General features: G+C 38.6%; 1 protein-coding gene across 1 annotated transcript in view; it reads left to right on the top strand.

Moving 5' to 3' along the window:
- The window catches only part of LOC146465821 (dedicator of cytokinesis protein 1-like), a 73,510-nt gene that overhangs the window by 13,762 nt on the left and 31,757 nt on the right, over positions 1-27,991 (top strand). The window contains exons 12-39 of the mRNA XM_085127926.1: positions 295-358; positions 1,495-1,566; positions 2,165-2,240; positions 2,545-2,624; positions 3,431-3,474; positions 4,605-4,686; positions 5,729-5,782; positions 5,970-6,040; positions 6,577-6,675; positions 7,428-7,500; positions 8,403-8,506; positions 9,033-9,192; positions 9,753-9,850; positions 11,534-11,617; positions 12,610-12,710; positions 13,345-13,441; positions 14,569-14,621; positions 14,741-14,849; positions 15,015-15,085; positions 15,538-15,644; positions 16,762-16,889; positions 17,983-18,078; positions 19,617-19,715; positions 20,531-20,625; positions 21,212-21,293; positions 23,793-23,893; positions 24,018-24,076; positions 24,969-25,040. Of these exons, the coding sequence (XP_084984052.1) occupies positions 295-358; positions 1,495-1,566; positions 2,165-2,240; positions 2,545-2,624; positions 3,431-3,474; positions 4,605-4,686; positions 5,729-5,782; positions 5,970-6,040; positions 6,577-6,675; positions 7,428-7,500; positions 8,403-8,506; positions 9,033-9,192; positions 9,753-9,850; positions 11,534-11,617; positions 12,610-12,710; positions 13,345-13,441; positions 14,569-14,621; positions 14,741-14,849; positions 15,015-15,085; positions 15,538-15,644; positions 16,762-16,889; positions 17,983-18,078; positions 19,617-19,715; positions 20,531-20,625; positions 21,212-21,293; positions 23,793-23,893; positions 24,018-24,076; positions 24,969-25,040 (2,431 nt within the window). The remainder of the gene's footprint in view (positions 1-294; positions 359-1,494; positions 1,567-2,164; positions 2,241-2,544; positions 2,625-3,430; positions 3,475-4,604; positions 4,687-5,728; positions 5,783-5,969; positions 6,041-6,576; positions 6,676-7,427; positions 7,501-8,402; positions 8,507-9,032; positions 9,193-9,752; positions 9,851-11,533; positions 11,618-12,609; positions 12,711-13,344; positions 13,442-14,568; positions 14,622-14,740; positions 14,850-15,014; positions 15,086-15,537; positions 15,645-16,761; positions 16,890-17,982; positions 18,079-19,616; positions 19,716-20,530; positions 20,626-21,211; positions 21,294-23,792; positions 23,894-24,017; positions 24,077-24,968; positions 25,041-27,991) is intronic.

Below are 27,991 nucleotides of genomic sequence, written 5' to 3'. Positions count from 1 at the left end.
GAATTTTGAGTTTCAGAACAAAAGAAACAACAAAGTTCTGTTACAAGAACAACAACAAAATTTATAAAAAAAACAAAGCAAAACAACAACAACAAGGACATTTACTTTACCCTTGTTGCTCCTGCAGAGTCCAACTGTGAAGATGAAATAGAACAACTTACTGTACTTGTCTTTCAGTATACTGTGTTTTGTCTTTAACTGAAGATTTTTTTATAGATCATTATATATGAACGATGTATGTAAACTGTAGGTTTGCTTAGTTAGTGCTTACTAGGTCTTCTCTTTTAACCTCAGGACTTAGGTTCAAAGGACCTCCAAAGAGAACAAGTTTACATTGTTTGTCAGATTGTCAGAGTTGGTCAGTATTATCTCAGATTTGTAACGTGTCCTATCCTTTACAGTGCCCTCATTTCGTTAGGCACTTCTTTTCTATTAGGTGCTCCTTTGTTGCTTATACTACTCCCCCCTCCAATTACATGATCTATTCCAGTCAATGTCCTTGTCATGAGTCAGGGAAAACATGAAACTGGTGCGACTTTCATTGCGGTGCGTGTTCACACCAGTTGCGTCTAATAGTTTTGTATTCATTTAGTTATACATGTACATGATACCAGAGTACAAAATCTCATACAGGAGCGAGTCATAGGAGTGCAAGTGCGTGTGAGAATTTCAGATGCCGCTAAGTACAGCAGGTCATGATAGCAAGAATAAGTACATGTAACCTGTCTCCAATAGGTGTGCTTCAGGAGAACTCCTAAAATAAACTTAGCATCCTGATCCATGCAAATTTGAAGCTTAACATTGTATACCTCACTTTGAGATTAAAAAGGTTCTGAATAAAAGAAGCGGTGTGCTGAAAATGCAGACTTGTGTCATTGGTACCGGTGATCAAATCACTAATTACCGCAGCTAAGTTGCAAAGCCTGATTGAACCTTGTTCAATCTGAAATAAGAATTTTTGTGTCTGATTGAGCTAGATATACATAGCTACTTGATACAATATTCATGATTGTACTGATTGAAATAAGAGGCTGAAGAAACTTTGCAATTTTTGATCAGAAAATCAGAAGGCCATAAACTATTTTAAACAACTCTGGAAACACTAACTGGTTCTTTTGAGTGACAATCATAAATTTTTATATATTTTTTCCTCAAAGAAGCAGAGAACATTGAATAACCTTAAATATGGTTGGGGTTGGTGGGGGCAGGGTCCGAAATTGCGCTTTCCTGGTCGCCAATGCGACTAAAAATTTTGCACTGGCGACCAGAATTTCACAACTAGTCGCCAGCGGGTGATTAACTATTTCATGCCAAGCAGAAAAGTAGGGGCCTGGAAGGCAAATTAATGTGTCAGAATAAGAAAGAAAACAACTTTAACAAATAAATAAAGAAACAAAAAAAAAAACAACAACAATAACAACAACAACAAAACGGGCCCTTACTGGACCCTCCTTTAGGTCAGGCACCGCACATGAGAAATTTCCTTTTTTGCAGGGCGCATGCATATAAAGGAGACAGACAGTAAAAAACTAACTCACTATCTAAGAAGACCATTTGGGATTGGCTGTAAGTACTGTCAGTTACATATTTTTTACAACAACTGTCAAAATACCCCCACACCGCAGCTGATTGGCTCATAGCTGTTGTCAATAAGAGTACAGACAATAACAATGATGTCAGATGTAATGTTCGCACTTTCTAAACAGAAAATAGAGCAAATTCCGCTTTTTACTTGTTCAGGTAAAATAAAAAAGTTGACAGCTGTTGTCTATGATCTATACTCTTATAGAACCCATAAAACAAAGCCATAAAATGTTCAAAACTTGGCAGTGAAACCACTTGCCTGCATCTTGTGGTTCCACATGAGTTTTGAACATTATTTTTACGATGTCTCTGTATGGCCTATAAGAGTAAAGACCATAGAAAACAGCTGTTGATTTGTTAAATAAACTTTTAAATACGTGTATCTCAGGCTAGTGGCTAGGAGGGGCAGGTTTCTGGTTAAAATATTTTTAGTTTTATTCAGCAATGTTTTTCTTGGCATTAATATTTTTTATAATCCAGTGGAATTTCTGTGGGGTCTTATGTAGCACTGGCTCAACATTTTGAACATTATTTTGTAGAATTCTGAACTGAAGAAAGGTAATCATTTGTCTATTTTTAGTGTTTTACATTGGTGACTTGTTTAATGGCACTGCTCAGTATGACGAGGACAAGACACATGTCCTGCAACTTCTTCCGTAAGTAACTTATGGTACATGTACTGTGCATCTATGGTGGTAACTGAAGATGGAGGAAGTTGACAATGTTTTTATTGGCTCTATTCCAGAGTCATGAACCTTTCAGTTAAGCCTCAAATAAATGAGAATGATCTTGTATTAATCAGTAAATTACACTGATCCGAGCACTCGGATTTTTTTTTCCGAGTATGCCTGTGTCATTTACTGATTAATACGTAATTTATTCTCATTTATTCACCAGGCTTAACATATTCCATCACATAATTTTCCAATAATTATTATTGTTGTGAAACAATATTTTTAGCGTTCCAGAGAGTCAGTCATTTGATTCTTGGATAAAGAGGATGATTGCTCAGCCTTCAGAAGGAAACAAGACTGGCGAAGGTAATTTCATAAAGTATGAGTGAGGTACATGTAACTTGAAATACTTGAGGACTTATTACCACTTTAAGCACAGAAAATACCATTTTTTTTTTGGTTCAGAGACTAATATGATGTGAGTTGTAACCTGGACATGATAATTTTATTAACTCCCTTGAAATCTTGACTCAACTTACAAGTTTCTAAACTTAGAGTGAGCACATCCAGTCTGTGAGCACATCTTATTTGCCAGTTTTTATGGTTTATGGGTTGGGTTTTTTCTGGTGGTTCTTTGCTTGCCTCTAGTATTTCGATCTAGTTTTGGGGTTTTTTTTTGGGGGGGGGGGGGGTGGGTGGGAGGTGGGATGGGGAGTGGCAGGGTTTAGTGAACATCCTTCTTCCTGGGGCCAATTTAATAAACTTTAACACTTGTAAGTTACAAACGGGACCCCTACTTTTGAATGTGAACACAAGAAAGGACACAAAGAAGAGCTCAAAAACGAATTCAATAATCCCCATTAAAGACTCAAACAATGTCTATTGAGATCTTTGTCTATATGGGTGTAAAAGAAACTTTGAGTTAATAAATTGTGTACAAAATAAACCTATTTGGCTGGTTTTTTTAAGGGCACAGTTTGTTAGCTACAAGTGTGAACCTTTTATTAAATTGCAACTGGAACTTGTGGCCCCTTGTAATTTCCCCTATGTACAGTGTATTGTTGCTTTTATAACAGTTTAACTGTTTCTTTTATTATCTAATGTGTATACCTATGACACACGTGTTTCAAGCAAAAAACAATAATTTAAATATAAATTCTTTGAAATTTTAGGTGTTCATATATCACTGAAGCTTCTTTCTGGTGACGTTGAACAGGTAACAATCTTTCATGTTTGTGTATCATTCTACTAGCAAACCAAAAATGCAGTTTCTGAAAAAAATTCCGCCATTTTTCACGTGCAGACTTGTTTTAAACCCCAGCTCCCTTTGTTAGATGCTCCCACCTCATGCTAGCAAACTGCTGAAACCTCAAAAATTAATTGTCAAACATTCTGAACATTTTATAATAATTTCCTTTGGGCTATCCATCATCTTTGGATCGCTGAGTACTTCCCACCCTCTGTCTTTCCCGCCATTGGTAGACTTCCAGTTGCTGAAACCGTTTCCTCCAGCAGGTTTCCACTTCCTTGTGTGGAGGCACAGCAGTATCAAAATGGTAGTTTATGTGTGTTTGAAGTCAGATCTAAAGAATGATCCTGCAAGACCTAGTTTCTGTTGTTTTCTTAGTCAGGAAACTTTGTTCCATGCTGTCTGTCTTCTCCCAGGTGTATTTGATGGGTGTTGGCGACATCTGCTGGGAATACACCCAGCAGATGTCGCCAACACCCATTAAATACACCTGGGAGAAGACAGACAGCATGGAACAAAGATTCGTGGCATAGTGAACTAGCATTCCTCCAAGTTTCACCATGCAACAGAAACTAGCTTAGGGTTCATGTAATTTTTAATTGGACGACTTTGTGTGCCTTAACTTGGAATGTTTTTTAACCCTCTATCCCCTCCCTCATCACTGTCTTGCACCTTCAATAAATTATTTATTGTAAAAAAAAAAATGTACCGGTAAATTTGTATAACACATAATTCCATGACAAGATAATGAAATGCTCTTTACAATATGGGGACAATGTCCAGATAGAATTGGATATTTATTTTGGTTTTTGAGAAGAGGGGAAAGCTGGAGTGCCCGGAAAAAAACCTCAGAGCAAGGACGAGAACCAACAATAAACTCAACCCATATTTGACGCCAAGTCTGGGAATCGAACCCGGGACACATTGGTGTGACATGAGTGCTCTCACCACTTCCCATCCCTGCTCCAATGCAAATCAATCTGATCAAATCACATGACTGTATGAATCTGACTGTTGTCATAGCCTTTCACTCCCTCTTTAGGGCGCAATTTCAAGTTTACAAATTTATATGAGGATCATGTGTTGTTTTCTATTAGTTACGGGAGGAGCATCCACTTCTTGTAACAAAGCAAACGTGCATTGCACGCAAACTTGGTTTCCCTGAAGTCATCATGCCAGGTGAGTCTTCACTTTTAAATCAAAGTGGGAATTAGTCTTTGTACTTCTGTAGTCACAGTATTTTCATGGCAGCAATAACAATAAAATATATTTGCAGAAAAGTAAAATTTATTTCTCAAAGGCAAATAATTTTTTTCCCTCCTCCGATATGATCACTGTGAAAACATTCTATTGCCTTTATATCTTATAAGGGTGTGGTGCGCAATTAGCCCGTAGATTCGTTTCAGAAAATATCCTTAACTCCCATTGCTTTTTGGGCTGAACCCCACCCTCTCTGAGAATTCCAATTTTTTGGCCTCATACAAATTCCTTTAAAAATTTTTGCTTTTGAGGTACTCCTCCGTCTTGAAAATGTTATGGCCGGGAATTATGGAAATTGTTTTCTGAAACTGTGCAGTAGTTTGTTTTTTGTTGCTCTGAGAGTGTGCAAACATTAAAGAACTGGTACACATAAAAAAATTCTCTTATGGTTAGATAGGGGCCAAATCATACATACATGTAAAAACGTGAAGCATTGTTTTACTACTGAGTTCAAGGCTTTATTTAGAAAACAAATGAACAAACAAACAAAACATCATTTTCTTTTCAAAGCATTTGTAAATCAACTAAAAATTAAGACTCTTTAAAAGTTATGTATCAGGTAGGTATTGTGTTCAACGTAGAAAGAGCACACTCCTAATACAGGTTGGAGTTGAGATTGTGTGGGACAATGTTGATTGAATTAATTAATCTTGGGACGCGTATCTGACATCCCCCGCAGATTTTGAAAGGGGCGAATGACATCATCACCAGTTGACAAAAGAGAGAGAGCCTGGTGACATTGAGTGCACTCCCTAATCTTTGATTATTACTAGTATATAGTCATTACAAGCAATTATCAATCTTAATTCGGTGTTGGAGACATAAGACGGTTTTGGTTCTGTGCTTCTTGTGTGTTTATCTACATGTATTTATTTATAATAATATTAATTTGTTTGTTTCTAGAGAATAATACTAGGTTGTTAGAATGACTTTCACCATTTAGTTGAATTTCTTTTAACAGGTGATCTTCGGAATGACCTGTATGTGACCATTCACTCGGGGGAATTTGAAAGAGGTGAGAATCAACAAATTTCCTATATGCGACCTTGACTCAATTAATTTTTTTCTCTTGAAGGAGTGCAAATTGTGAAGTCTTGTTTTTGTGTTTTGTGGAACAAAGCGTAGTCATGTTAAACATTTCTGGCATGTGAAAATTCTTGAACCAACTTTTTAATAATTCGAGACCCCATGTATTTTTACAGGTAGAAAAACAGCAAATAAGAATATCGAGGTTACAATGCAAGTTCTTTCTGAGGATGGCACAGTTCTTCCGGTAAGGGAAACAGTTCTTATAGATACTACCTGTCATTTGGTTGCTCATTTCTAGGGCTATTTGGGAGCGGTATGTTCATCACATTCTGTTTTGATAACCTGTCACATGACAGAAAGGGGTTAAGGGGAAGGCCAACTAGATCTTACGTAATATTTTAAACACGAGGAAGAGTAGTTCCTCCGATTTCCAAACACCGAGAAGTAGGTTGGAAAAACGAGGCGCAGCCGAGGTTTTTTTAACCAACTTTGAGGTGTTTGGAAATAGGAGGAAACACTCTTTCGAGTGTTTGGTATAGCTTTTCAAACTATTGATAATTCTTGGATAAGTTCGAAGCAAAAGTTCACAAAATTTTATGATAATTAAGATCACATTTCTAAACCTCCTTCACGGTGGTGATTTGCTTTGTTTTGGCTTGATGAATTATTACATGTAATGAGTTTGAGAAATAAAGTGTAACACTTGTGGGATCTCTGTCATCACATGAAATCTTGCTATGGTCAATTTTATCAAAAGGTTTTCAAAACTTCTTGTTGCAGAATGTAATCAGTATTGGCGCAGGAGAGGACCTCGTTAGTGAATACCGTTCTGTTATTTTTTACCACTGTGGCAAACCTGAATGGGTGGAGACAATTAAGGTGATGATTTTAAAAAAGTTCACTTTCCTGAGTGACTACTCTTAACTGTTGTTCTAACTTCTATTCATAGTTACTGTTCTTTTAATTGCTTTTATATAATTTTAGGTAAGCAGAATTAGTGTAATCTTCCCTTGAACACCTTATTGCAAGAAGGGCATGGTAACGCAAAGTTAATTGGGTTATAATAATAATAATAATAATAATAATAATAATAATAATAATAATAATAATAATAATAATAATAATAATAATAATAATAATAAAATTACGTGTAACTACGGTGCCGTGTGTGTGCGTTCACCCTAGTCACTGTTTTCCCATGGAAGGTCACAATTTCCTTACGCTTCCATTGGATGAAAAACATGTCGGGGTACAAAATTGGATGGTGGTTATCATACAGTAACAGTTGTCTGATTTAATAACCGTTGGGCACCCAACCTTTCTTGGATAGGAAAAACAAAGAAAGAACGTTACATGTTTAGTTCGTAACTGTGCTAATCTCTAATCTAATTGATCATGCGCCAGGTTTAATAAAACCAATGAAACTAGTTGCATTTGTCACTAGTTTTACGCTTTATTTTTGGAAAAAAAGATGCAATGCTATAATATCGAGTCAGTGGAAGAGAAGCATAGAGAGAAGAGGACAACATACGTTTTGGAGCGAGCAAAACACCTTGAGAGCAGTCATACTCACCCCTTCAATTGCATTATTGCTTTGGTATTGCCTGATGAAAGTTTAATTTCCTTTTCAGTTGGTCATTCCAATTGAGCAGTTTCAAACCTCACATGTTAGGGTGATGTTCAAGCACAGATCTGCAAATGAAGGTTTGTGTAATAAAATCCTGCATTAAAATTACCGTGGACACCGGCGTAAAAGCCGCACCCAACAACAACAACAATTTATTATAAGAGAAGACAACGAGTTTTCAAGCCCAAAGTTTGGGAAAAAAATCAAAGTTAGGTCTTGCGAAAGACTAGTTCAAAGTTTTGCTGTAACTTTTTGTAAAGCCATCGAGCGATCGTTTGACCATTTTTATTTTCAACAAAATAAAACTACAATTTTACCTTTAAAACTGAAAAAAAGGCATGCATACCTCCTTGATCATATGATGCACGTTTCTGTGATACTTGTTTTTACAGGCACATTTTCATTTAAGGTGGTTTCTTGATGGAGTTTTTGTCTTGTTGATCGCCAAGATGCAGTGAACAACGTGCTTACAATCAGGGAGGACTGGACACAAGGATTGTGTCCCGTGAATGGCGTTAGTGATGCAGCACTTTCGGAATGATGTCTGAATCTTTTCAGCAGTTAAAGCAAAAACGGCTCCTTAAGGAGCCACCAAACGTACCAAAGAATGACCAATTCTCGTCCTATTGGTAGTTTCTTGTGGTATGCAACACTGTGTGTAGCTAAAATGGTCTTAATTTCTTCTAAAAGTGTCGAAAATTGCAGATTTACGTCATCTTTTGCAGATGTTCACGCATATAAGTCGCACTCCCAATTTTGAGCGAAAAATTTATGCAAAAAAGTGCGGCTTATACGCCAGTGTTTACAGTAATACTAATGCTGTGTTATGACTGGTCTCTACAGTTATATGGGTGGTTGACATTAGCATACACTGTACTTAGAAAACCGGGACAAGGGAAGTCTGGATTAAACTCAGTCAGCATGTGGCATATATCTCTTGCATGCAGTCAACTTTTCTTACTTTTTGTTCCCAAAACAGAGAAAGACAGAACTCAAAAGTGCTTTGCATTTTCACACACGCGACTCATGTACAATGATGGCACCACACTGCAGGATGGGACTCATGAACTTTTGGTCTACAAGGTAAGTGATTAACATTATAAGGAAATCTAGAACTGGTTTAATCAGACTTTCACCACAAAGAGAGACGGGGGCCATGTCCTGCCCTAAACAGCTGTGACAGCTGATTATACTCAGTCATTGTTACTGGTGATCTTACTTACAGGATTAGGCCCAATAAAGCCTTTGTTAAGCCCCCTTGAAAACCTCATAAAGCCTCAACTCTGTAGAACGATTTTAAGATGACCTTGAAATGATTATGCTCAAGGGGATGTCATTGTTATGAGATTTTACAGAAATCGAACTCATTCTTTTTGGATTCCATCAACCCTTGCTATGATCTGCTTTTCCCACATAGTCATAAACCGCACAAAAATACTTCGGTAATAGTGACCTACATCAAAATTAAAAGTTTCCTTGATAAAAGGTCTGCCTCAGCTGTATAACACAAATGTAGTAACCTATGCACCTTGTTGGTTATGAGGTCATTTCTGGTTTGATTATTGAGAATAACATATAATTTATATTTTGTTAAATGCTTTTGTTGTAGAATGACCATGGAAGGATACCGCAGCCCTCGTCTTATCTTCATCTTCCTTCCAAAAAGGATGATGTCCTTCCCGCGAAGACAAGTAACGTACCATTCACACCAACAAGCGACAAATTGAGAATTGAAACTCTTCTCTGCTCAACTAAACTAACACAAAATGGTATGCTACAGTTTAGCATTTACCTCCAGTTCAGGTTCAGCAATTTTACAGTATTAATAAAGCATATCTCAATTTTAATTGTAAATTTCCATACAGACCTTAAAAGGTCTGTATGGAAATTTAAAGTGACAAAAAGTAACAGAAAACCTTTACTTTAATGTTTCTCCATTCCAAACCTATGAGTTAAAAGAAGCAACACGACGAATTTGTGGACATTCCTTTGAATTTTATTTGCAAACATGTTTCTCTATAATTGACAGTATGAAAATTACAGGAAGTATACTGTGTTTGCGAAGTGCAAACAAATGGTTTCGGTCAAAATTATTTCTGTTGAATCCTTGGAAATTGTTTGTTACGTTAGGAATGGAGAAATTAGGTTACAAAAATGTACGTTTGAGAATAGATATTTTTGCCTTTCAATTTTCAAACAAACTAAAACGTTTTACCATGTTGTACCTCATACGAATATTTCTCCCTTCCTGTGTATAGTGGGCCAGAGACTTTTGGATAAAGTATGGTGTATTTCATTTTTGACAATTTTTTTCCCTTTCGATTTCCAGTTGATCTTCTTGGACTGCTGAAGTGGAATTCTATGGTTGGAAAATTGAAAACTATTCTGGTTACTGTCATGAAAGTTAGTGGTGAAGAAATTGTTAAGGTTTGTGCACATGCATGAAGACAGTGCATTTTGTTGTTAGTCAGATGTCAATTAACTATTAAATCGTTAGTTTATGACTACGATTACGCTGGATACCCTTGTATGAAAGAGGCCTGTTTATCTATCAACCACTACGGTATTAAACCCACGACTTTTAAAGTTATGACACTGACACTTGGTGTTTAAATAGTACGTCCATAGATGTTTTCTTTGAGGTCTGTAACAAGACGTGATGACGTGATTTTAAGTGGTAATTGCGTCATAAATGCCAAATGGCGGCCATCTTGGATTTCTGTATTTCCCCAAAACCGCCGGAAAGCTCCAAAATTTTTTTTTTTTTTATTTTTATTTTTTTTTTTATTTTGCAATACTAAATAATTACTTACAATACTTACAATGCTTACACTAAACAATACTTACAATACCTACATTACTACATTACAATACTGACAAGATTCCCGACACTGTTGAGATTAATTAATTTGTAATTACATCACAGTACAGTTGTAACACTATTACTGTCACACTACAGTTACAACAATCACGTCAAGTAAATGCGTAATGTTTACATTTTTTCTCGTAACAGATACGTGATATTAAACAATTTTACTAATTAAACATGCATCCACACCAGCTACCGTTTTGCTCACGTGGCACATACTCTGCAAAAGGCAAGAAAGACAAAAAAAACAAGAAGCAAGTACCTTTTAAAGATTGTAAAGTGAGAGGAAAAGGGGGAACGTGTCAATTGTAGGATGAGTCATTTGTATTCTACAAGTCCAGATATAGAGTCTTGCGACTAAGAATAAAAAGTAAAAATTTTTCCAAAATAGTGGGTGGGTCTTTAAGCCTATGACCAAGGAAGGGGTTAGCTCAAGAGAACGCACAGAAGATTCGTTTCTGAGCAGCCATTGCCTAAAATTATGCCAGAAACCGGACGTTACCGTACAGTTCCAGAAAAGATGGATGAGAGTTTCCTCTTCAATTTGGCAGAAATTGCAAAGATCGTTATCCCTTAGCTTTATTTTTTTTAAGAAATCATTAGTGGCAAGTCTCCTGTGTAGCAGTTTAAATTGGAAAACGCGAAGTTTTGAGATTTTCGTACATTTAAAGGGCAGCCCGTAAGCAGTCTTCCAGCTGGAAGTTGGAAAGCTCCAAAATTGGACGAAGAGTGATTAAAACCACTAAAAGAACACTAATATTAGCTAAAAACATAAAAGTTACCGTAAGTAAAGTATTTTTTCTTTTCTTTCTGGAAAAAAAAATGGTTTTCATGGTGCCATCGAATTCATTGAACAGTAGCTGACCACATCAAATTGTTTCCATATAAATTTCTGACGAAGTCACCACGTTTCATGGCGTTTACGCAAATATTCGAAAAGTTATTCAGGTTCAAAATCGAAATGGGTTGAATACTCCTCCTGGTCTAGATAGGGTTTACTGACAGATAACTGCGTTTTCTTTTGTACTGCTACAGCCGAATTAAACAACATCATCGTAATAAAGACGTTATTTGAACAGAGTAACCAGAATAACACCGAGTAATTTTCATCCAGGCCCTGAAAATTACTGAAACGAATATAGAAAATTGCATGAACAGAAACTTCTTAAAAATCCCCACTGTTTTGTAAGATTATAACTGCCAGAATAGTTAATATTGACATTTCTGCTTTTTATTGTCAGTTTTTAACAGATACGTTTGATGCACTGTTTGCAATATTGATGGAGCACGCCCACAAGTATGACAAGCTTGTATTTGATGCGTTGGTGAGTTGATTTCTCTCTGTGTTGTTACTCTATCATCATTTTGAGTATTCTTCTTTGGGAGAATTTGTGTGATTTTCATACCCATACACCTTGATTAAACGCCGGACCTGAACTGAATAAATGCTAGTCTCGAATATAAACCAGAGGTTTGGAGGGTCAGCTGTTAAGTAGATGTCTCTGTTACCTAGGTACTGGTGGGTTTTTTTTGTTGTTGTTTTTTTATTTTTTTTTATTATTTTCTTAAATTGCATTTACATTAAAAACAGCTTACGGTACAATACACTCGCATATATGATATATGACTACACTTACTAGACAAAAATAGAGAAAAATACTTGCTGTAACTTTACGCCTGCCAAACCCTGTATCACAACAACTTATAAGTAGGAAAAAGGAGGTTAAAAGGGTGAGTAAAAAGGGTTTAATTATAACAGAATACAATAGTCACATCAACTTCATGAACGGGTAGGAAACGTGCGTGTATAAATTATTTTTCATATCAGGGTTGAAAATGAAACACGAAATAAATGTAGGTCATCAAGATGGAAACGAAGGAAATGGGTCCCCACTTCGGGAAATACTCAAATAGGATTCCGTTCCTGTTAAAGGAACTATGTCACCTCAGGCGCATGCGCGCGTTGGTGAGGAGCACTTTGAAATCGTTGGCCCAACTTTTTCAAATACCATTGGAGAGTTCAGGAAGCTGTTTTCATCTGTTTGAATCGTGTTCATCTTAGGAAAGTTAGCTGATTGTCTTATTTACAAGCGTTCTTTTTATAGCAATTACAGAAAGCTGTTTGTTGCGATATTTTTGAAAGCTTTTGCAATGGCGGAAAAGCAAAAATCCCGCGACGAGTTGTATGCAAATTATTCTTAACAAGATTCTACTGCGCATGTGCCCCAGCTGACATAGTCCTTTCAAGAACCCTAACAAACCTCTACACTAACCTGAGTGGATCCGCTTGTTAAGACATCTTTGCTTTCACAATCAGGTGTTTACAATCAGTTTACTGGCAGACAAGAAGTACCATCACTTTAGACCAGTTCTCGATGCCTACATTGAGGAGCTGTTTGGAGCAACGAAGGCTGATCAGTAAGTAAAGAGTGCATGGGAGAGTAAAAATAAGTCAGTCGACCAATAAATTTATTTACGAGTTTGGTCTTCTAGTTGCCTTAAAGTGAGCCCTTTCTCAGCAAATGGGGTGACATTTCAAATTGGGCAAACAGGGTTTTACGTGTAGATAGAACACACTGACGGCGTTTTACTTTACAAGGAATTCTATACAATGTATTCACTGACTCTGAAAAAAAAAATGCAGATGAAATATTTAAGCACAGCTAAGTGCAAGTTAGAGAGGTACAATTGAATCAGTCAAATTGAAGGACTGTCCACCAATGCTTGCTTGAAAGAGTGTACTTTTCTTTCCAATGTAACATTTCAATCATGTATTGTTTTGTCTATCAAAACTACAGGAAAAAGTTGCAGACTGATATATAGAAAGGGCTGACTGTGATTCTTGGTTTCCCTTTTGTTTGATTGGCAAAATCTTTCACCCGATATCTTGTGCCCTTCTTGGCTGATGTTGGAAATTATTGTAAATCGGATTCACATACAAACACTGTATTTTACACGAACAAGAAACAAAATTCATGTTCCAGTACTGAACCAATGTGTAATAAAAAGATTTTTTGTTTAACCCAAATCTGTTTTAACTGTTTCTTTGCAGAATTCTCGTCTTAGTGTTTCTTGAGTATATTAATTATGCAACAAATGAACAACAACCCGACAGAATAAAGATGGATCTTCTTCTCAAGGCTATGAAGGTATAAATGCTTTACCTTAATCAGTTTTGTTTGTATTTCAGTGTTAATCCGCCCATCTGTCAATTATTCAGTAAGGATGTCCGTCCATCTGTCTGTCTGACCATCTGTTAGTCAGCCTTGCAGTTAGAAAGTCAGTCAGCGAGCCAGTCATGTAGAGTCATGTAGCTAGTCAGTTATGTAGTTAAATAGTTAGTATTCAGTCAGTCAGTCAGTCAGTCAGTCAGTCAGTCAGTCAGTCAGTCAGTCAGTCAGTCAGTCAGTCATCCAGTCAGTCAGTCGGTCAGTCAGTCAGTCAGTCAGTCAGTCAGTCATCCAGTCAGTCAGTCAGTCAGTCAGTCAGTCAGTCAGTCAGTCAGTCAGTCAGTAAATCAGTCATCCAGTCAGTCAGTCAGTCATCATGGAGTCCCGTATTGTAGTTCAGTCAGCAGTCAGTCAACGAGTCAGTTATCCAGCCAGTCAGTCAGTCAGTCAGTCAGTCAGTCAGTCAGTCAGTCAGTCAGTCAGTAAATCAGTCATCCAGTCAGTCAGTCAGTCAGTCAGTCATCCAGTCAGTCAGTGAGTCAGTCAGTCAGTCATCCAGTCAGTCAGTCAGTCAGTCAGTCACTCAGTCAGTCAGTCATCCAGTCAGTCAGTCAGTCAGTCAGTCAGTCAGTCAGTCAGTCATCCAGTCAGTCAGTCAGTCAGTCAGTCAGTCAGTCATCCAGTCAATCAGTCAGTCAGTCAGTCAGTCAGTCAGTCAGTCAGTCAGTCAGTCAGTCATCCAGTCAGTCAGTCAGTCAGTCAGTCAGTCATCCAGTCAGTCAGTCACCCAGTCAGTCAGTCAGTCAGTCAGTCAGTCAGTCATCCAGTCAGTCAGTCAGTCAGTCAGTCAGTCAGTCAGTCAACCAGTCAGTCAGTCAGTCAGTCAGTCAGTCAGTCAGTCATCCAGTCAGTCAGTCAGGTCAATCATCCAGTCAGTCAGTCAGTCAGTCAGTCAGTCAGTCAGTCAGTCATCCAGTCAGTCAGTCAGTAGTCAGGTCAGTCAGTCAGTCAGTCAGTCAGTCAGGTCAGTCAGTCAGTCAGTCAGTCAGTCAGTCAGTCAGTCATATTTTTCTCGATTTGTAATACGTGTTGATTTGTGGTTGTAGGCCATGGAATACATTTTCAAGTTCATTGTCCAGTCAAGAATTCTGTTTGAAAGGTAAAGTTAATGTGATGATTGTGCGATTTTACATCACTTGAATCATCCATACGCGGCGTTATATGATTGAATAGAATCAAAAGTTACATTCCATTTATTTTCCCTCAAATGTGTTATAGAGCTGTTGGTGACCAGGGACAGTCAGAATTTGAGGACGGCTTGAGGAAACTTTTCCAGGCGTTGGTACTTTTGATGGCGGATGTTAAGAACGAGACACTTCTTACTCAGGTATCCTTGTGCAGTCTATCCTTGTTTGCATATGGATGAAAACTAATTTTCATAAAATCTTCGCACTTAGCCTCGCTTTGATAATGAGGTCCAATGCAACTCGAAAATGGCTTATTTTTTGGACCAGGAATGTAATTCGCTGTTTTACCTTAAACTTTTTTACAGGGGGCTGCTTTGAAGTACTTCCCAGCAACCTTTGTTGACTTGATGCAGGTGTTTGACATCAAAGAACTCAGGTTTGTTCACTGCTGAGGCTGGAGAGTTGGTTCAATCACTTACATAATTTTTGAGCTGCGCAAAAACGGTCGTTTTTCATAAAAAAAAGATGCTCCCGTGTTCAGGTTAAAGAAAAACAAATAGTATCAGTCCCACGCTTCCGCTCACAGGCAGTATTGTTTGGAAATGTATTGACTTTTCATTGTGACTGAAATTTATCAATGTGACGTGCTCGTAATTCCAGTAAGTTCTGGTACTCATTTCAAGATCAACTGAGGCTTACAAGAGGTTTGCAAGTTAAGTAAAAACAAACAAACAAACAAACAACAACAACAACAACAACGCAAACAAAAAGCAAACATGAAATAACACTTTCGTGTTAAGTTGGATTAGCGAAGTCTCTTAAGAAACGGTAGAAAAATTCTTTATATACATGTATCTGTTAATAAATTTGTCATTGTCTTTCTGTTAGTTACTTTGCGAGGGAGTTTATCGAGAAAATTCCAGAGAAGCGTTTAACTTCTCAGAAAATGGACTGCATCCACAACATGGTGAAAACCAGGCTGTTCGAAGACCAAGGTACAGATTGGTTTCCTCAATTTTTAATCCTTTGATTAGCTTTTGATAACTCCACTCATTCATATTCAATGCTGTTTTCCTGATGCGGACTGTAGTTACGATTGGTGGTCCGTACGGTTCGCACGAGACGTCATTTTCGCTTGAGATCCCTTTACAAAGCGTGTATCCCATTAAAACATCTGAGCAATGTGAGCGCTAAATGTTAACGGTCTATACTCTTTTTACCGACCGTTATCATTGCCTGTAACGGACCGGCGACATTTGCAATTGACGTTCCGTATGTTTTACGCTATGCTTCTTTTGAAGCACTATTTACGTAAATCAAGCGATCGAGTGAATGTGTGGTACGGAATACGCGGTAGCCGGTGCTGAAACGGGTAATGTGACCTATTTTCAGCGTCACTTTGATTAGCCAAATAATGAATGGTTCAGTTTATTAACAATAACCCTACTTTTGCACAGAGACTACATGTATGTTTGGCTGCAGATGGCTAGGATGGAAATGGATTGCAACTCCATTTTTTTTTCAAGTTCTTCCAGTGTATAAATTTTGGAGAAGTCACCAAAAAGCCGATTGTAGTTTATTATTCCTTAGAGAAATCACTTAATATTTTTCTCCCGGTGAATTAAGAGCCATTTCATATTAGAGAAAAGGTACTTAGACCAAAACAAATCAAAATCTCCGTGATAGCGCCCCTTTAAAACGTGAAACGAGCAACCTAGCGTAACTTGTAGGCGAAAAAAACAAAACAAAACAACTAATACAAAAACAAGTATGATTATGCATCGTTTTTTAAGCTTATGACCACAAAATATATTATACGCTTTTTACGTTAATTGAAGTTCACTGGCTGTATCCAGTGTTTACGTGAAACAAACAACGAAGCGAGACTTTTCAACAAAATTTCGAACAGCCGTTGTTTCATTTTCTACGAAATTTCACTTTCCTGTGGAGAGCTTTGAACAAAATTTCGCGGCAAAATTTCAAGCAGCTCGACGCCTTTCAAGAAACATGCGTCGAAATTTTCTGAGTACAAACAGCGTGATTCGACAAAATTTGTTTGCAAAGTACTGTATAATTTGCAGCTAATTCTATGTTCCCTCTGTTGACGTGCAGAATCTAGGTATGTCCTGCTCCCCATGGTTGTTGAACAACTGAGAAATGAGATGACAAAAAGCGAGGAAATGAAGATCTGTATTGACATCCTGAATGATATTTTGATCACTCTGACAAGAAAGGATGTGGTGAGTTTAGGAACTCGTGGGGGCACCCAACGACAAAATTCTAATCATTTTCTGTCTTAAGTTGTTTTAGGTCCTTTTGAGGACGGTGCCTACTAATAAGGAAGTATTTTTGTGTGGTTTATGACTATGCGGGGAAAGCAGATCTTAGCAAGGGCTATTGAAATCCAAAAAGAAAATTGGGGTAATCACGCTTTTTTTAGAGATAATGAAGCAACAATTGTTCTAAAAAACAGTAAAATACAAAGCAATGTATGACGTTTTTTTCCACATTGAAGCTTCATTATCTCTGAAAAATGCATGGTTACCCCTAATTTTCTTTTTGGGTATCAAGAACACTTGCTGAGTTCTGCTTTCTCTGCATAGTTTTAAACTGCGCAAAAATATCCCTGTATTAGTGACACTACCCATAGGAAACCCGAGTATCTCGAGATGCGCAGAACGTATGCGCAGTAACAAACGTCGGGACCGTCCTTAAGGGATGTTTGTGTAAGATAACATACATAGTGACAACAACTCACAGTGACATCACATTTGTTGCCTCTCTTCCAGTGTTTCTCTTGAGAACCAATCATGGTTGTGCAGCGTGTAGTCGTTGCCAGGGCGTGGTTGTTCGAAAGCCGATTAACGTTAGTTTTCGTTTCGGTCGTTGAAAATGTGTTTAAAGTTATTTTTAAGCTCATGGTAAAGAAACATGTAAGCCAAAACTAAGGGACAAAAATCTTTTGCAAACTGAAATCTTTATTGAGAATATAGCAATTGAATTCGAATCAAAGTTCACGTTACCCGGGATTAGCTTAATCGTACTTTGAACAACTGGGCCCTGAGCTCTCGTGTTTGTAAGAAACGAATAGGACTCAAAATAATAATAATAATAATAATAATAATAATAATAATAATAATAATAATAATAATAATAATAATAATAATAATAATAATAATAATAATGATGATGATGATGATGATGGAGGTGATGATGATGCGATTGTCTGTGGTTTTACCTAACATTTACAGTCTTTTAGACTCGAAAGTTTTTATGGAATAGAATGTGATGTTTCAAGAACGCGTTCCTAATGTGTACTGTCTGTGTTCGCAGGGTAACACACATGATGACGTATTGCTGATAGCCACGTCTCTGCTGCGTGTTGTGGTGAAAGCTGTGATCATGATGGACCGATCATTACCTGTTGTGGTAATTAACATTGCTCTCCCTTTTGTAGTAATGCTTGTTGCAGTGGTTAAAATGGTAACAATAGAACTCACAGGATTTCGAAATGTTGTGCTACTGGTAAGCAGGTAAAACGGTCCAGACACTGTCACCACATTTGACCATCTTTGTTACATAAAATGGAGAAAGTGAACAGTTCACTTCAGTTGTGACTCCTTCTCCACTCAGTTCAAGTTAGTTATTGTACCGCTGAATAAGAACAACATTGATAATGATGTCGGTGGTGGTGATGGTAGTATGTTGGGTAGAGGAGAGGGGATGGGAGTGGGGGAGCGGGGAGGGGGAGGAGTTAAAATATATCTGGCATTGGAAATATCCAAATGGATGCTTTTACCAAAAGTCTCTCAACTCTTTCTGGAACTTTGGGTCTACGTGAGTATAAATCCTTGGTGTAGAGTGATAAGACCGTAAGGGAGTGTTGTTGATGACTGTTGTTAGTGCCAACAACCTCGATAAATCATCTGCAGGGATAAGTGGACGATTGATTGTCAGCTGATAACGTCACCGCGAGCTAGAACAGATAGAATAGATTATTAGGGAACAGTCACACTGAAGCAAAAATTAGGAATTCATTGCCAGAGGATTAAAACTGCAAACGCTCTTTTGAGATCTTTAAAAACAAGGTGAATTGTCTCAATTTCATTGGCGATCTTTTGCCATACCTCATACTCGTTAACAATAAGTTTTAGACAGAGCGTTTTTCAATTTAATTTCAATTTTTGAAAAATTGGCCAACTTCTTCAAGTTCATGATAAAAGTTTAACAACTTTAAATCTGACTTCGTGGCGCAAGCCAGCTTTTTAATGGTAATGGTAATGGTATTTATATACCGCATTTTCTATATGCATATATTCAAATGCGGTTTACAATACTACTAATCATGAAATAGCACAAAGACCAGACCAGCACACCGGGAACTCCATGCCCTACTCTTTGCGATTAGTGTGTGGGTTCTTTAGCGTCCCACAGGGTTATGGACATTGAAGTGTTATGAGACGGGGCCTACGGTTTATCGTCCTTATCCGAGAAGACTAGAAAGTCTAACCATTTGCAGATGTCATTACAAAGGCAGCACTTTCTCCTCAATTATTTAAAGACCCTGAGTGTTGGTCCGGCCGGGTTTGAACCCACGACCTCCCGCACGGTAGTCCGGTACTCAACCAACTGAGCCAACCGGTCGGCGGACTTTTCCACTGATGAAGGGCTAAGCCCGAAGCGTCTGGACTTATTTCTACGTAATGGCATTGAACACTCGTATTCGAGAACTATATTTCACCTTTCCCTTTTTCAAGTTCATCCTGTGTATTGCAGAGAAGTCGCTAAACACTGATTATAGTTTGTCCTATCCCGGAGGAATCCCTTAGTTGTTTCTCCCCAGCGCTCTAACAACAATTTCATGCTAGAAAAAAAGGTTCTTTGTCAAATATTTGAGCTGTTTTGACAAAAATACAGCGAAATCGCCGTTACAGTGCCCCGTTAAACTTGGCTTTCTTTTATATTAGGGTAACTACGTTGCATGTTTGGTAGCCATGTTGCAGTTGATGGATGAAAAACATTACCAGAAATACGTGGCGCACTTTCCAACAGACCAAGATTTACTGGTGAGTGGAAACTCTGCCCGTCCCAAAACAAAAAGGTTTTTTTTTTTTCCGAACACGAGGAAGAGTGTTTTATCCGATTTCCAACACGAGGCGCAGCCGAGCTTTTCTTTAACCAACTTCGAGCTGTTTGAAAATCGGATGAAACATTCTTTCGAGTGTTTGATATAGCTTCTCCAACCAATGATGATTCTTGGGGAAATTCAAACCAAAATGTCACCAAATTTTATGATAATTAAGATCGCATTTTCCAAACCTCCTTCAAGGTAGTGGCTTCCTTTGTTTTCTCTTCATGAATTATCAAAGTGCGGTTGTAAACAGATTTTCAAAGATCGAGATTCGGGTTGAACATTAATAATTCTTGGAGAAATTCAAAGCAAAAGTTCACCCAAATTCTTTCTTCATGAATTATTAATGAGTTTGAAAATGTTAGGTCTTTTTTGCCAGACGTCGTGCTTCTCTTGAAGTGAATTTATTACCCGTAATTTGTTCATATTAGAGCGGCTTTCAATTGAGTGTCGAAAGTAAATGCGTTTTTGCTTTGGTTTTGCCTTACTACGCTCTATGATTGGTTGATAAAACTCGCGCCAGTTTCTTAACCAATAAGATGTAAAACCAAAACCAATCGTGCCTCGCTTGCACGCGTTTTCCCGCGCTTGGCACCGGTTACATGTATTTGCTTTGAATACGGATTGGTTCATTGCGCTGTTTGCACCTGTTGTGATTGGCTAGGGTAATTACTTTGGTTTTGGTTTTACGACACTCGATTGAAAACCGCTCTATTGGAGATTTCACCGTATATTCTATTTGTTATGTAGGATTTCCTCATGGAAATTTTCTTGCTATTTGGAGATATGGTCAGTGACAATATCTTTCCCAAGGATTGGATGGTGATGACCATGGTTCAGAACAAGTAAGCGGAATGCTCTTCTACTTAACCCTTTTAACCCCTAATATCAAAGAACAAATTCTCCGATCTTGTCCCCATACTTTTCTTGTAAAAGTACTGGGGAGGAGTTATTAAAATACCAGGAAAATTCACCTTGGGTGATCATATCCTTAATTCGCATGACCTCAGGGGTTGAATAAGCATTGATTTTACGAGGGGAAATTTGATGGTGATCATTGTTAGGACTTAAAACGGTTAATTCTTATTCATTTAACTATAAAAATCTGCGATAAAACACCTATCGAGTTCATTTTGAAAATCGTAAAAAAAAAAGCCTGCAAAAATCGACAACGATCACTCCAGAGCTAAGGGGCTACCTTACCCTACTCAACGGATAGAAAGACTTGGATCTTCAATGAAACAACCCAGCATTAACTAATAGAAAAATGTGGGAACCTCTAAATAAATGGATGTACACCGTAATAACCGCTCTCACTTCTTTGTTATGTCCTCTGTCTCATAACATTATATACAACGTCAACTTTAACTTAGTGAAAGTAGCTCATATATCATATATGGCGAAATGAGTAATTTTTTTGTTGCGTTGCAGTGTAATTTTGAATGCCATCCAGTATTTTTCCGAGGCGATGCAGGAGAATTTTGGAGCCAGTAGTCAATCGTTTTCGGTCCAGGTCAGTTGGTATGCTTTAGGGACCGTTCATTTTTTATGAGCATGGGGGGGCTGGTGGGATTTGGTTAACTGCCACTACGAAATTGTATGACCCCCCCCCCCCTAGCATGCAATTTTTTTCCACATGCCCCCCCCCCCCAAGCAGAAACTATTTTTTTCTGATGACCCCCCCCCCCTCCCGCCCAACCAGAAACAAATCATAAAAATTAATCAAGCAAATGTTTAACGTGAAATTACTCCCCGTCGAGTAGAAACAATTAATACACGTACAGATCTGACTAACAAAATACGGATCGAAGCATACCAATCAAAGATTACGAGTCATATTAAACAGAAAAAAAAAAACAGCGGACACAAAAATTTTTGAAAATCTAGGTTCCCAGAAACCTCATTTCCTGCATTTTGAGACCCATTTTAGGCAAATCACAAATTTGTTTTACAGCAGCTTTTTAAGCTATATACATCATTTCTGCGGCACAATTGTCTCAACTTAAACAAGACAGTTCAATGTACATTCTGCGCCCTGTCAAGTTCTGATAGCTATTCGATCTGCTGATAGTCATACACCAAGCTGGTAAACTGCATCATTCTCGGGTGTAGGCCTTCAAACAAATTGACCATCTCGTCAAGATTGACAGGCATATCATATTTGATATGCATTAGAACCAGGGCGCACATTCTACTCTCTCGCATGGTACACCTCATGTAGTTGTTCAACCTCCTCATTGTGCTTTTTCTTCTCCCATTATTGATCTTCAAAGGGGGTTCGTTCGAACCCCTCGAACCCCCCCTCCTACATGCCTGGATATTAAAGTACTGCTATTAAAAATGAGAGTTACAAGCTTTTCTGAAGATGGCCTACGGCTCAGATTTACCGTCAACTGAAGTCACCAACAACAGTTCTATTATTAAAAACTAATCTGGATGTTCACACTAGGCATACTACTGAGTCTACTGATACTCCTGGGTTCAAATAATTTACTAATCAACAGTCTTTATAAAAGTGAGTACAATTAAAGAGAACATCAAACAATCTATTGATATAGTTCTGAGTACATCATCACCATCATCATCATCATCATCATCATCATCATCATCAATCTTTATTTACCCTCCGATTGTAGAGTAGCTTAATGCAGCTAATGTCTCCGAGCATTTTCCCACCCAACCATGATAATATACACACAAAGACCAGCGCACAACACCGGGAACTACGTCCCCTACTCTTTGCGAACAGTGAGTGGGTTCTTTAACGTCCCACAGAGTTATTTACAAACAAGGATTGTGAGACGGGGCCTACGGTTTATCGTCCTTATCCGAGAAGACTAGAAAGTCTAACCATTTGCAGCTGTCAGAGCAAAGGCAGCACTTTCTCCTCAGTTATTTAAAGACCCTGAGTGGTGGTCCGGCCGGGATTTGAACCCGCGACCTCCCGCACGGCAGTCCGGCACTCTACCAACTGAGCTAACCGGTGGGCGGTTAACCGGTACAACCACTTAATAGAAAACTACTCCCCCACGGATGATTCAATAGTGAGACTGTTACGTTTTTATATTAATTTGAACTTGTACAAACATAGGTGTCTACTTCAGTTTATATTCATTATTGCTTTTCCAAAAGATATGCTTCATTTCCTCAGTTGTTGTTAATATGAAATGCAGATTTCGACCTCAGTATGTAAAACAAATTAAAAGTGGTTAGGAAAATCGTATTAAATAAAATTGAAATAATATTCAATTTTTTATTCTGTTTCTGTGTTGAGCCACTTTCAATTTCCCCTAGTAGCCAATTATTGCTGGTGACCCCCCCTCTTTCACTCAATTTTTTTTGGTAGCCCCCCCCCCCCCTTAATCCCACCAGCCCCCCCATGCTCATAAAAAATGAACGGTCCCTTAGTGTCATGTAAGTCGAAGAAAGATTTGTTTAAAGCAAGAAGGATTTCTCTCAGTGGACGGGTTAGATTAACCTGTTTTGCGTTGTATTTTTTTTTAAGTCCAAAAATGGCCATGACAAGACTCGGGGCTTAGAAAGTTGTTTCGAAAGTTATCAATTAAAAAGACATTCTGGTTTTGGTTAGAACTGTTTTCTGAGCATGAAAACGGAAAGAAAAGTAAACTGTGCATTTTCAAAATCCATGTGAACGGGGCATCACGAAAGGATGACTGATTCTTCTTTCCGTCTGATCCGCATGCACGTACCATTTGGGTTTCAACCAGTTAAATCCAACATTTTGGCTAAATGAAAAGAGCCCCAGGTCACGAAACAATGGCATTTTATGAAAAACTATTTTGTAACGAGAGCGAAAACCGATAGTGCTTTTGTAGGTTTTAACGATGAGGCTACTTACGAAAAAAGTTAGCACAGTCAACTATTAACATAGCTAACAAAACACGCAACTATTGATTACGTTCGTTGTACACTAAACAGGCGACTTAAAAAGTGATATAGTTTTAATTCTGTTAGCAGTTGTCTAACCTGTTTTATTTTATCGCCATGTTAGCTGTGGAACAATTTTTTTCATCTGACTGTGGCCTTTGTGACCCAAGAATCTTTACAGCTAGAAAACTTCACTACCACAAAACAAGACAAAATCCTGGAAAAGTAAGTGACCAATTGCGTGGATCAACAGTTATTGGAAATCTTACATCAGCAAAACTTCTTTGTTTGCCTTTTATATAATGTGCCCAGTTAAATAATTAATTTGGAACTGTCTTTTTTCTTCAAGATATGCCGACATGCGCATGATAATTGGCCTGAAAATCAGCCAGATGTGGCATTTGCTAGGTGAGTTGCTTTAACGAAACATCGATCGTCACATCCCTTGAAAGATTGCACGCGCAAAGAACGCGATAGCCTCCGAGCAGGTTACTAAGTGGGGTAATTCACGCGAGTATCTCGGCGGCAGAGCCATGGTTGACACGTTTTGGCGAGTTCACTCGCCGGCAAGACGTATTTGGCGAAGAAAGTTTGTTCTCTTCGACAGTTTGCTTCTCTGTCTGGCTTAGAAATTGCGGCGCCGCTGCCGAAATACTCGCGCGAATTACCGCACGTGTTGAGCCTGCTCGAAAACCAAAAACAATTTTTTGGTTATCAGGAAAAGAACAATACTGCTCGAAAGTATCGTTTGGTATGATTGTAACACCATAGCATTTTATCCAAGGATTCAAAAGGTAGAACCGCGTTGTAGAGCAAAAACAAAATGCACCATAAGAAAGCCCTGCTCACTAGTTTTCAGTTATACCTCTTACAAATCGACTCCTAGGTCCGCACTGTAAGTTACGGACCGAGATTTTTCCCCGTTGATTTCTCGGTCATAATGACCGGGAAAAACGAGGATCCGTTACATACAGCACGGACCGAGAAAATTTGGTTAATAAGGTATTTATTATATCTCTGAGGCTAATCGGGCGCGCTGGAAAGGAACAACTTTCAAATTTAGCGGGCCGCACAGTGAAACACGGCCCGCAAAATTGACCAATCACACCGCGCGTACTAACTGAGAGATATAATAAGAATTTTTATACTTCAGGATTTCATCCACAAACTGAAAAGCCAGGATTACATAAACCGACCGAGGATTTCTATCCGGTAGTGATAGGGTTAGACACTTGAGGTATCCTGTGTTACGTGAGTGTATTATCGAGAATTAATCTCTGTGTGTATCCTTATTTTACAGATGATCAGAAATCAAAATTCATCCCTGGAATGGTTGGACCATTTCTAGAAATGACGTTGATTCCACACAGCGGTAAGTAATAGACCCTTATCCGAAATGGCGGCCGAAAATTCAAATAAGTCAAATTAAAAACGTATACCAGCACTGGAAAGAGCACTTTTACTTTAGTAACCCTGCAAAGTTTCAGCATATCAGGTTCAATATCATTTGAGAAAATGTAAGTTAAAAAATAAGAAAAATTACAGACGTTTGTACGACTAGGGGTATGACCTATACCCCCAGTCATACAAACGTCTGTAAATTTGGAGGGTTGTCCAATACTCACCACTTGTTCGGGTCGTGAAGGTGCCTCTACGACTCGTACGAGTCGTGGAACAATTGTTCCACTGGTCAGTTTAGTGCAAGTGGTGAAGTAGTTACATTTTCGTGGAATTACATGATGTTGCTTTTAATTTTTTAGGGATGCATCTCATTAGGGAGACTTCGAAAATATCAGTCCGTGTTTGTAAGGCTGTAGGGTCCTAGCAATCAGTTGTCGACTCGTACGAGTCGTACCAGTGGACAGAAGCTTTGTCGAGTCGACAAAATAAATTGTCGAGTCGAAAAATGCATCTCATTAGGGAGACTTCGAAAATATCAGTCCGTGTTTGTAAGGCCGAGGGCCCTAGGAATCTGTTGTCGACTCGTACGAGTCGTACGGGTGGACAGAAGCATTTTCGAGTCGACAAAGTAAATTGTCGAGTCGAAAATGCATCTCATTAGGGAGACTTAGAAAATATCAGTCCGTGTTGTAAGGCTGTAGGGCCTTAGCAATCAGTTGTCGACTCGTACGAGTCGTACGGGTGGACAGAAGCATTTTCGAGTCGACAAAGTAAATTGTCGAGTCGAAAATGCATCTTATTAGGGTGACTTAGAAAATATCAGTCCGTGTTGTAAGGCTGTAGGGCCTTAGCAATCAGTTGTCGACTCGTACGAGTCGTACGGGTGGACAGAAGCATTTTCGAGTCGACAAAGTAAATTGTCGAGTCGAAAAATGCATCTCATTAGGGAGACTTAGAAATATCAGTCCGTGTTTGTAAGGCCGAGGGCCCTAGGAATCTGTTGTCGAGTCGTACGGGTGGACAGAAGCATTTTCGAGTCGACAAAGTAAATTGTCGAGTCGAAAAATGCATCTCATTAGGGAGACTTAGAAAATATCAGTCCGTGTTGTAAGGCTGTAGGGCCTTAGCAATCAGTTGTGGACTCGTACGAGTCGTACGGGTGGACAGAAGCGTTTTCGAGTCGACAAAGTAAATTGTCGAGTCGAAAATGCATCTCATTAGGGAGACTTAGAAAATATCAGTCCGTGTTTGTAAGGCTGTATGGCCCTAGCAATCAGTTGTCGACTCGTACGAGTCGTACGGGTGGACAGAAGCATTGTCGAGTCGACCAAGTAAATTGTCGAGTCGAAAATGCATCTCATTAGGGAGACTTGGAAAATATCAGTCCGTGTTTGTAAGGCTGTATGGCCCTAGCAATCAGTTGTCGACTCGTACGAGTCGTACGGGTGGACAGAAGCATTGTCGAGTCGACCAAGTAAATTGTCGAGTCGAAAAATGCATCTCATTAGGGAGACTTAGAAAATATCAGTCCGTGTTTGTAAGGCTGTAGGGCCCTAGGAATCTGTTGTCGACTCGTACGAGTCGTACGGGTGGACAGAAGCATTTTCGAGTCGACAAAGTAAATTGTCGAGTCGAAAATGCATCTCATTAGGGAGACTTAGAAAATATCAGTCCGTGTTTGTAAGGCTGTAGGGCCCGTGCAATCAGTTGTGGACTCGTACGAGTCGTACGGGTGGACAGAAATATTGTCGAGTCGACAAAACAAATTGTCGAGTGAAAAAAATGCATCTCATTAGGGAGACTTAGAAAATATCAGTCCGTGTTTGCAAGGACGAAGGGCCGTAGCCAGTACCGGAATCGGTTGTGTAGTTGTACAGGTGGACTCAAACATTGTTTGCGAGTGTAATAATTCATCTATTTATGGCGTCAGACTTGGGATATCCTGCACGATTTGTCGATTTAGGGACGTCGTAATCGGTTGTAATCGAACAGTACGCGCGGACACAAGCATCACCGAGTCTACAAAGAAATGTTGATTGGAGTACGCACGCTTTGGCAGTGTTAGAAAATATCCCCAATTTAGTTTAGGTAAAATTGCCGGGCAATCTGTTGTGGCTTTCGGGTTTACGAGTGGTAAACATTTAATGCGGTTGTGTGTTTAGCATTTGTGTAGCCTCCCACGCAGACGTTCTTAGGGGTTCGTCACGCGTTCCTGCCCCTGCCCCTGGTACGAGTGTTTAAAGGTACGTAATTCGCCAATATGGCGGTTTCTTGAAGTCATTATGCTACAGAAAAATGTTTCGAAGGTAAGATATTGATACGGCGTAATTGTTATAAGTATGAAGAAAGCAAAATTTCATTAGTTAGTTAATTAAGCTTAAAGTTAGGTGCGTGATAATTGTAGAATTGAAGGTAACTTGCGTGGAACTTAACTTTTAATTTTAAGTGGATGTAGGCGGAATTTAGGTTGTTGTGGGGGTGATTTAAGGTTACATTATGGTATTGTGGGTGTAATGTTAATACAGTCGAATCCTTTCCATATGGACACCGAAGGGACCATGGACAGTGTGCTTATTAATGGGTGCCGTATAAGCAAGTTGTGTAAATTAAGTCAAAAATACCCATTTTATCGGAGTGGTCTATAGTATAAAGATGGGCTCAAGAAGCATTATGTGTCTGGACTAACTATCTTTAATTGTTAATCGTATTGAACGACTTATAACGGAAGATAATTTGTTCAGGTGGATAATGCTTCTTATGTATGTCTTTATACTACAGAAAAATAACCAGACGAGCAAGAAATGTTTGTGTAAGTTTGGCCAGATGATAATGCATCCTCCAGTATACCCCGGGGTAGTCAATCGATAATATCGATAATCGATTGCATTCGGTAACAATCGATAAAAATCGATTAATATTTTC

Source organism: Pavona decussata, unplaced genomic scaffold (genome assembly GCF_977016875.1).
Source record: "Pavona decussata unplaced genomic scaffold, jaPavDecu1.1 SCAFFOLD_155, whole genome shotgun sequence".
Taxonomy (NCBI): domain Eukaryota; kingdom Metazoa; phylum Cnidaria; class Anthozoa; order Scleractinia; family Agariciidae; genus Pavona; species Pavona decussata.
The sequence above is the reverse complement of the archived record's forward strand: the minus strand, read 5'-3'. Positions and strand labels throughout refer to the sequence as shown.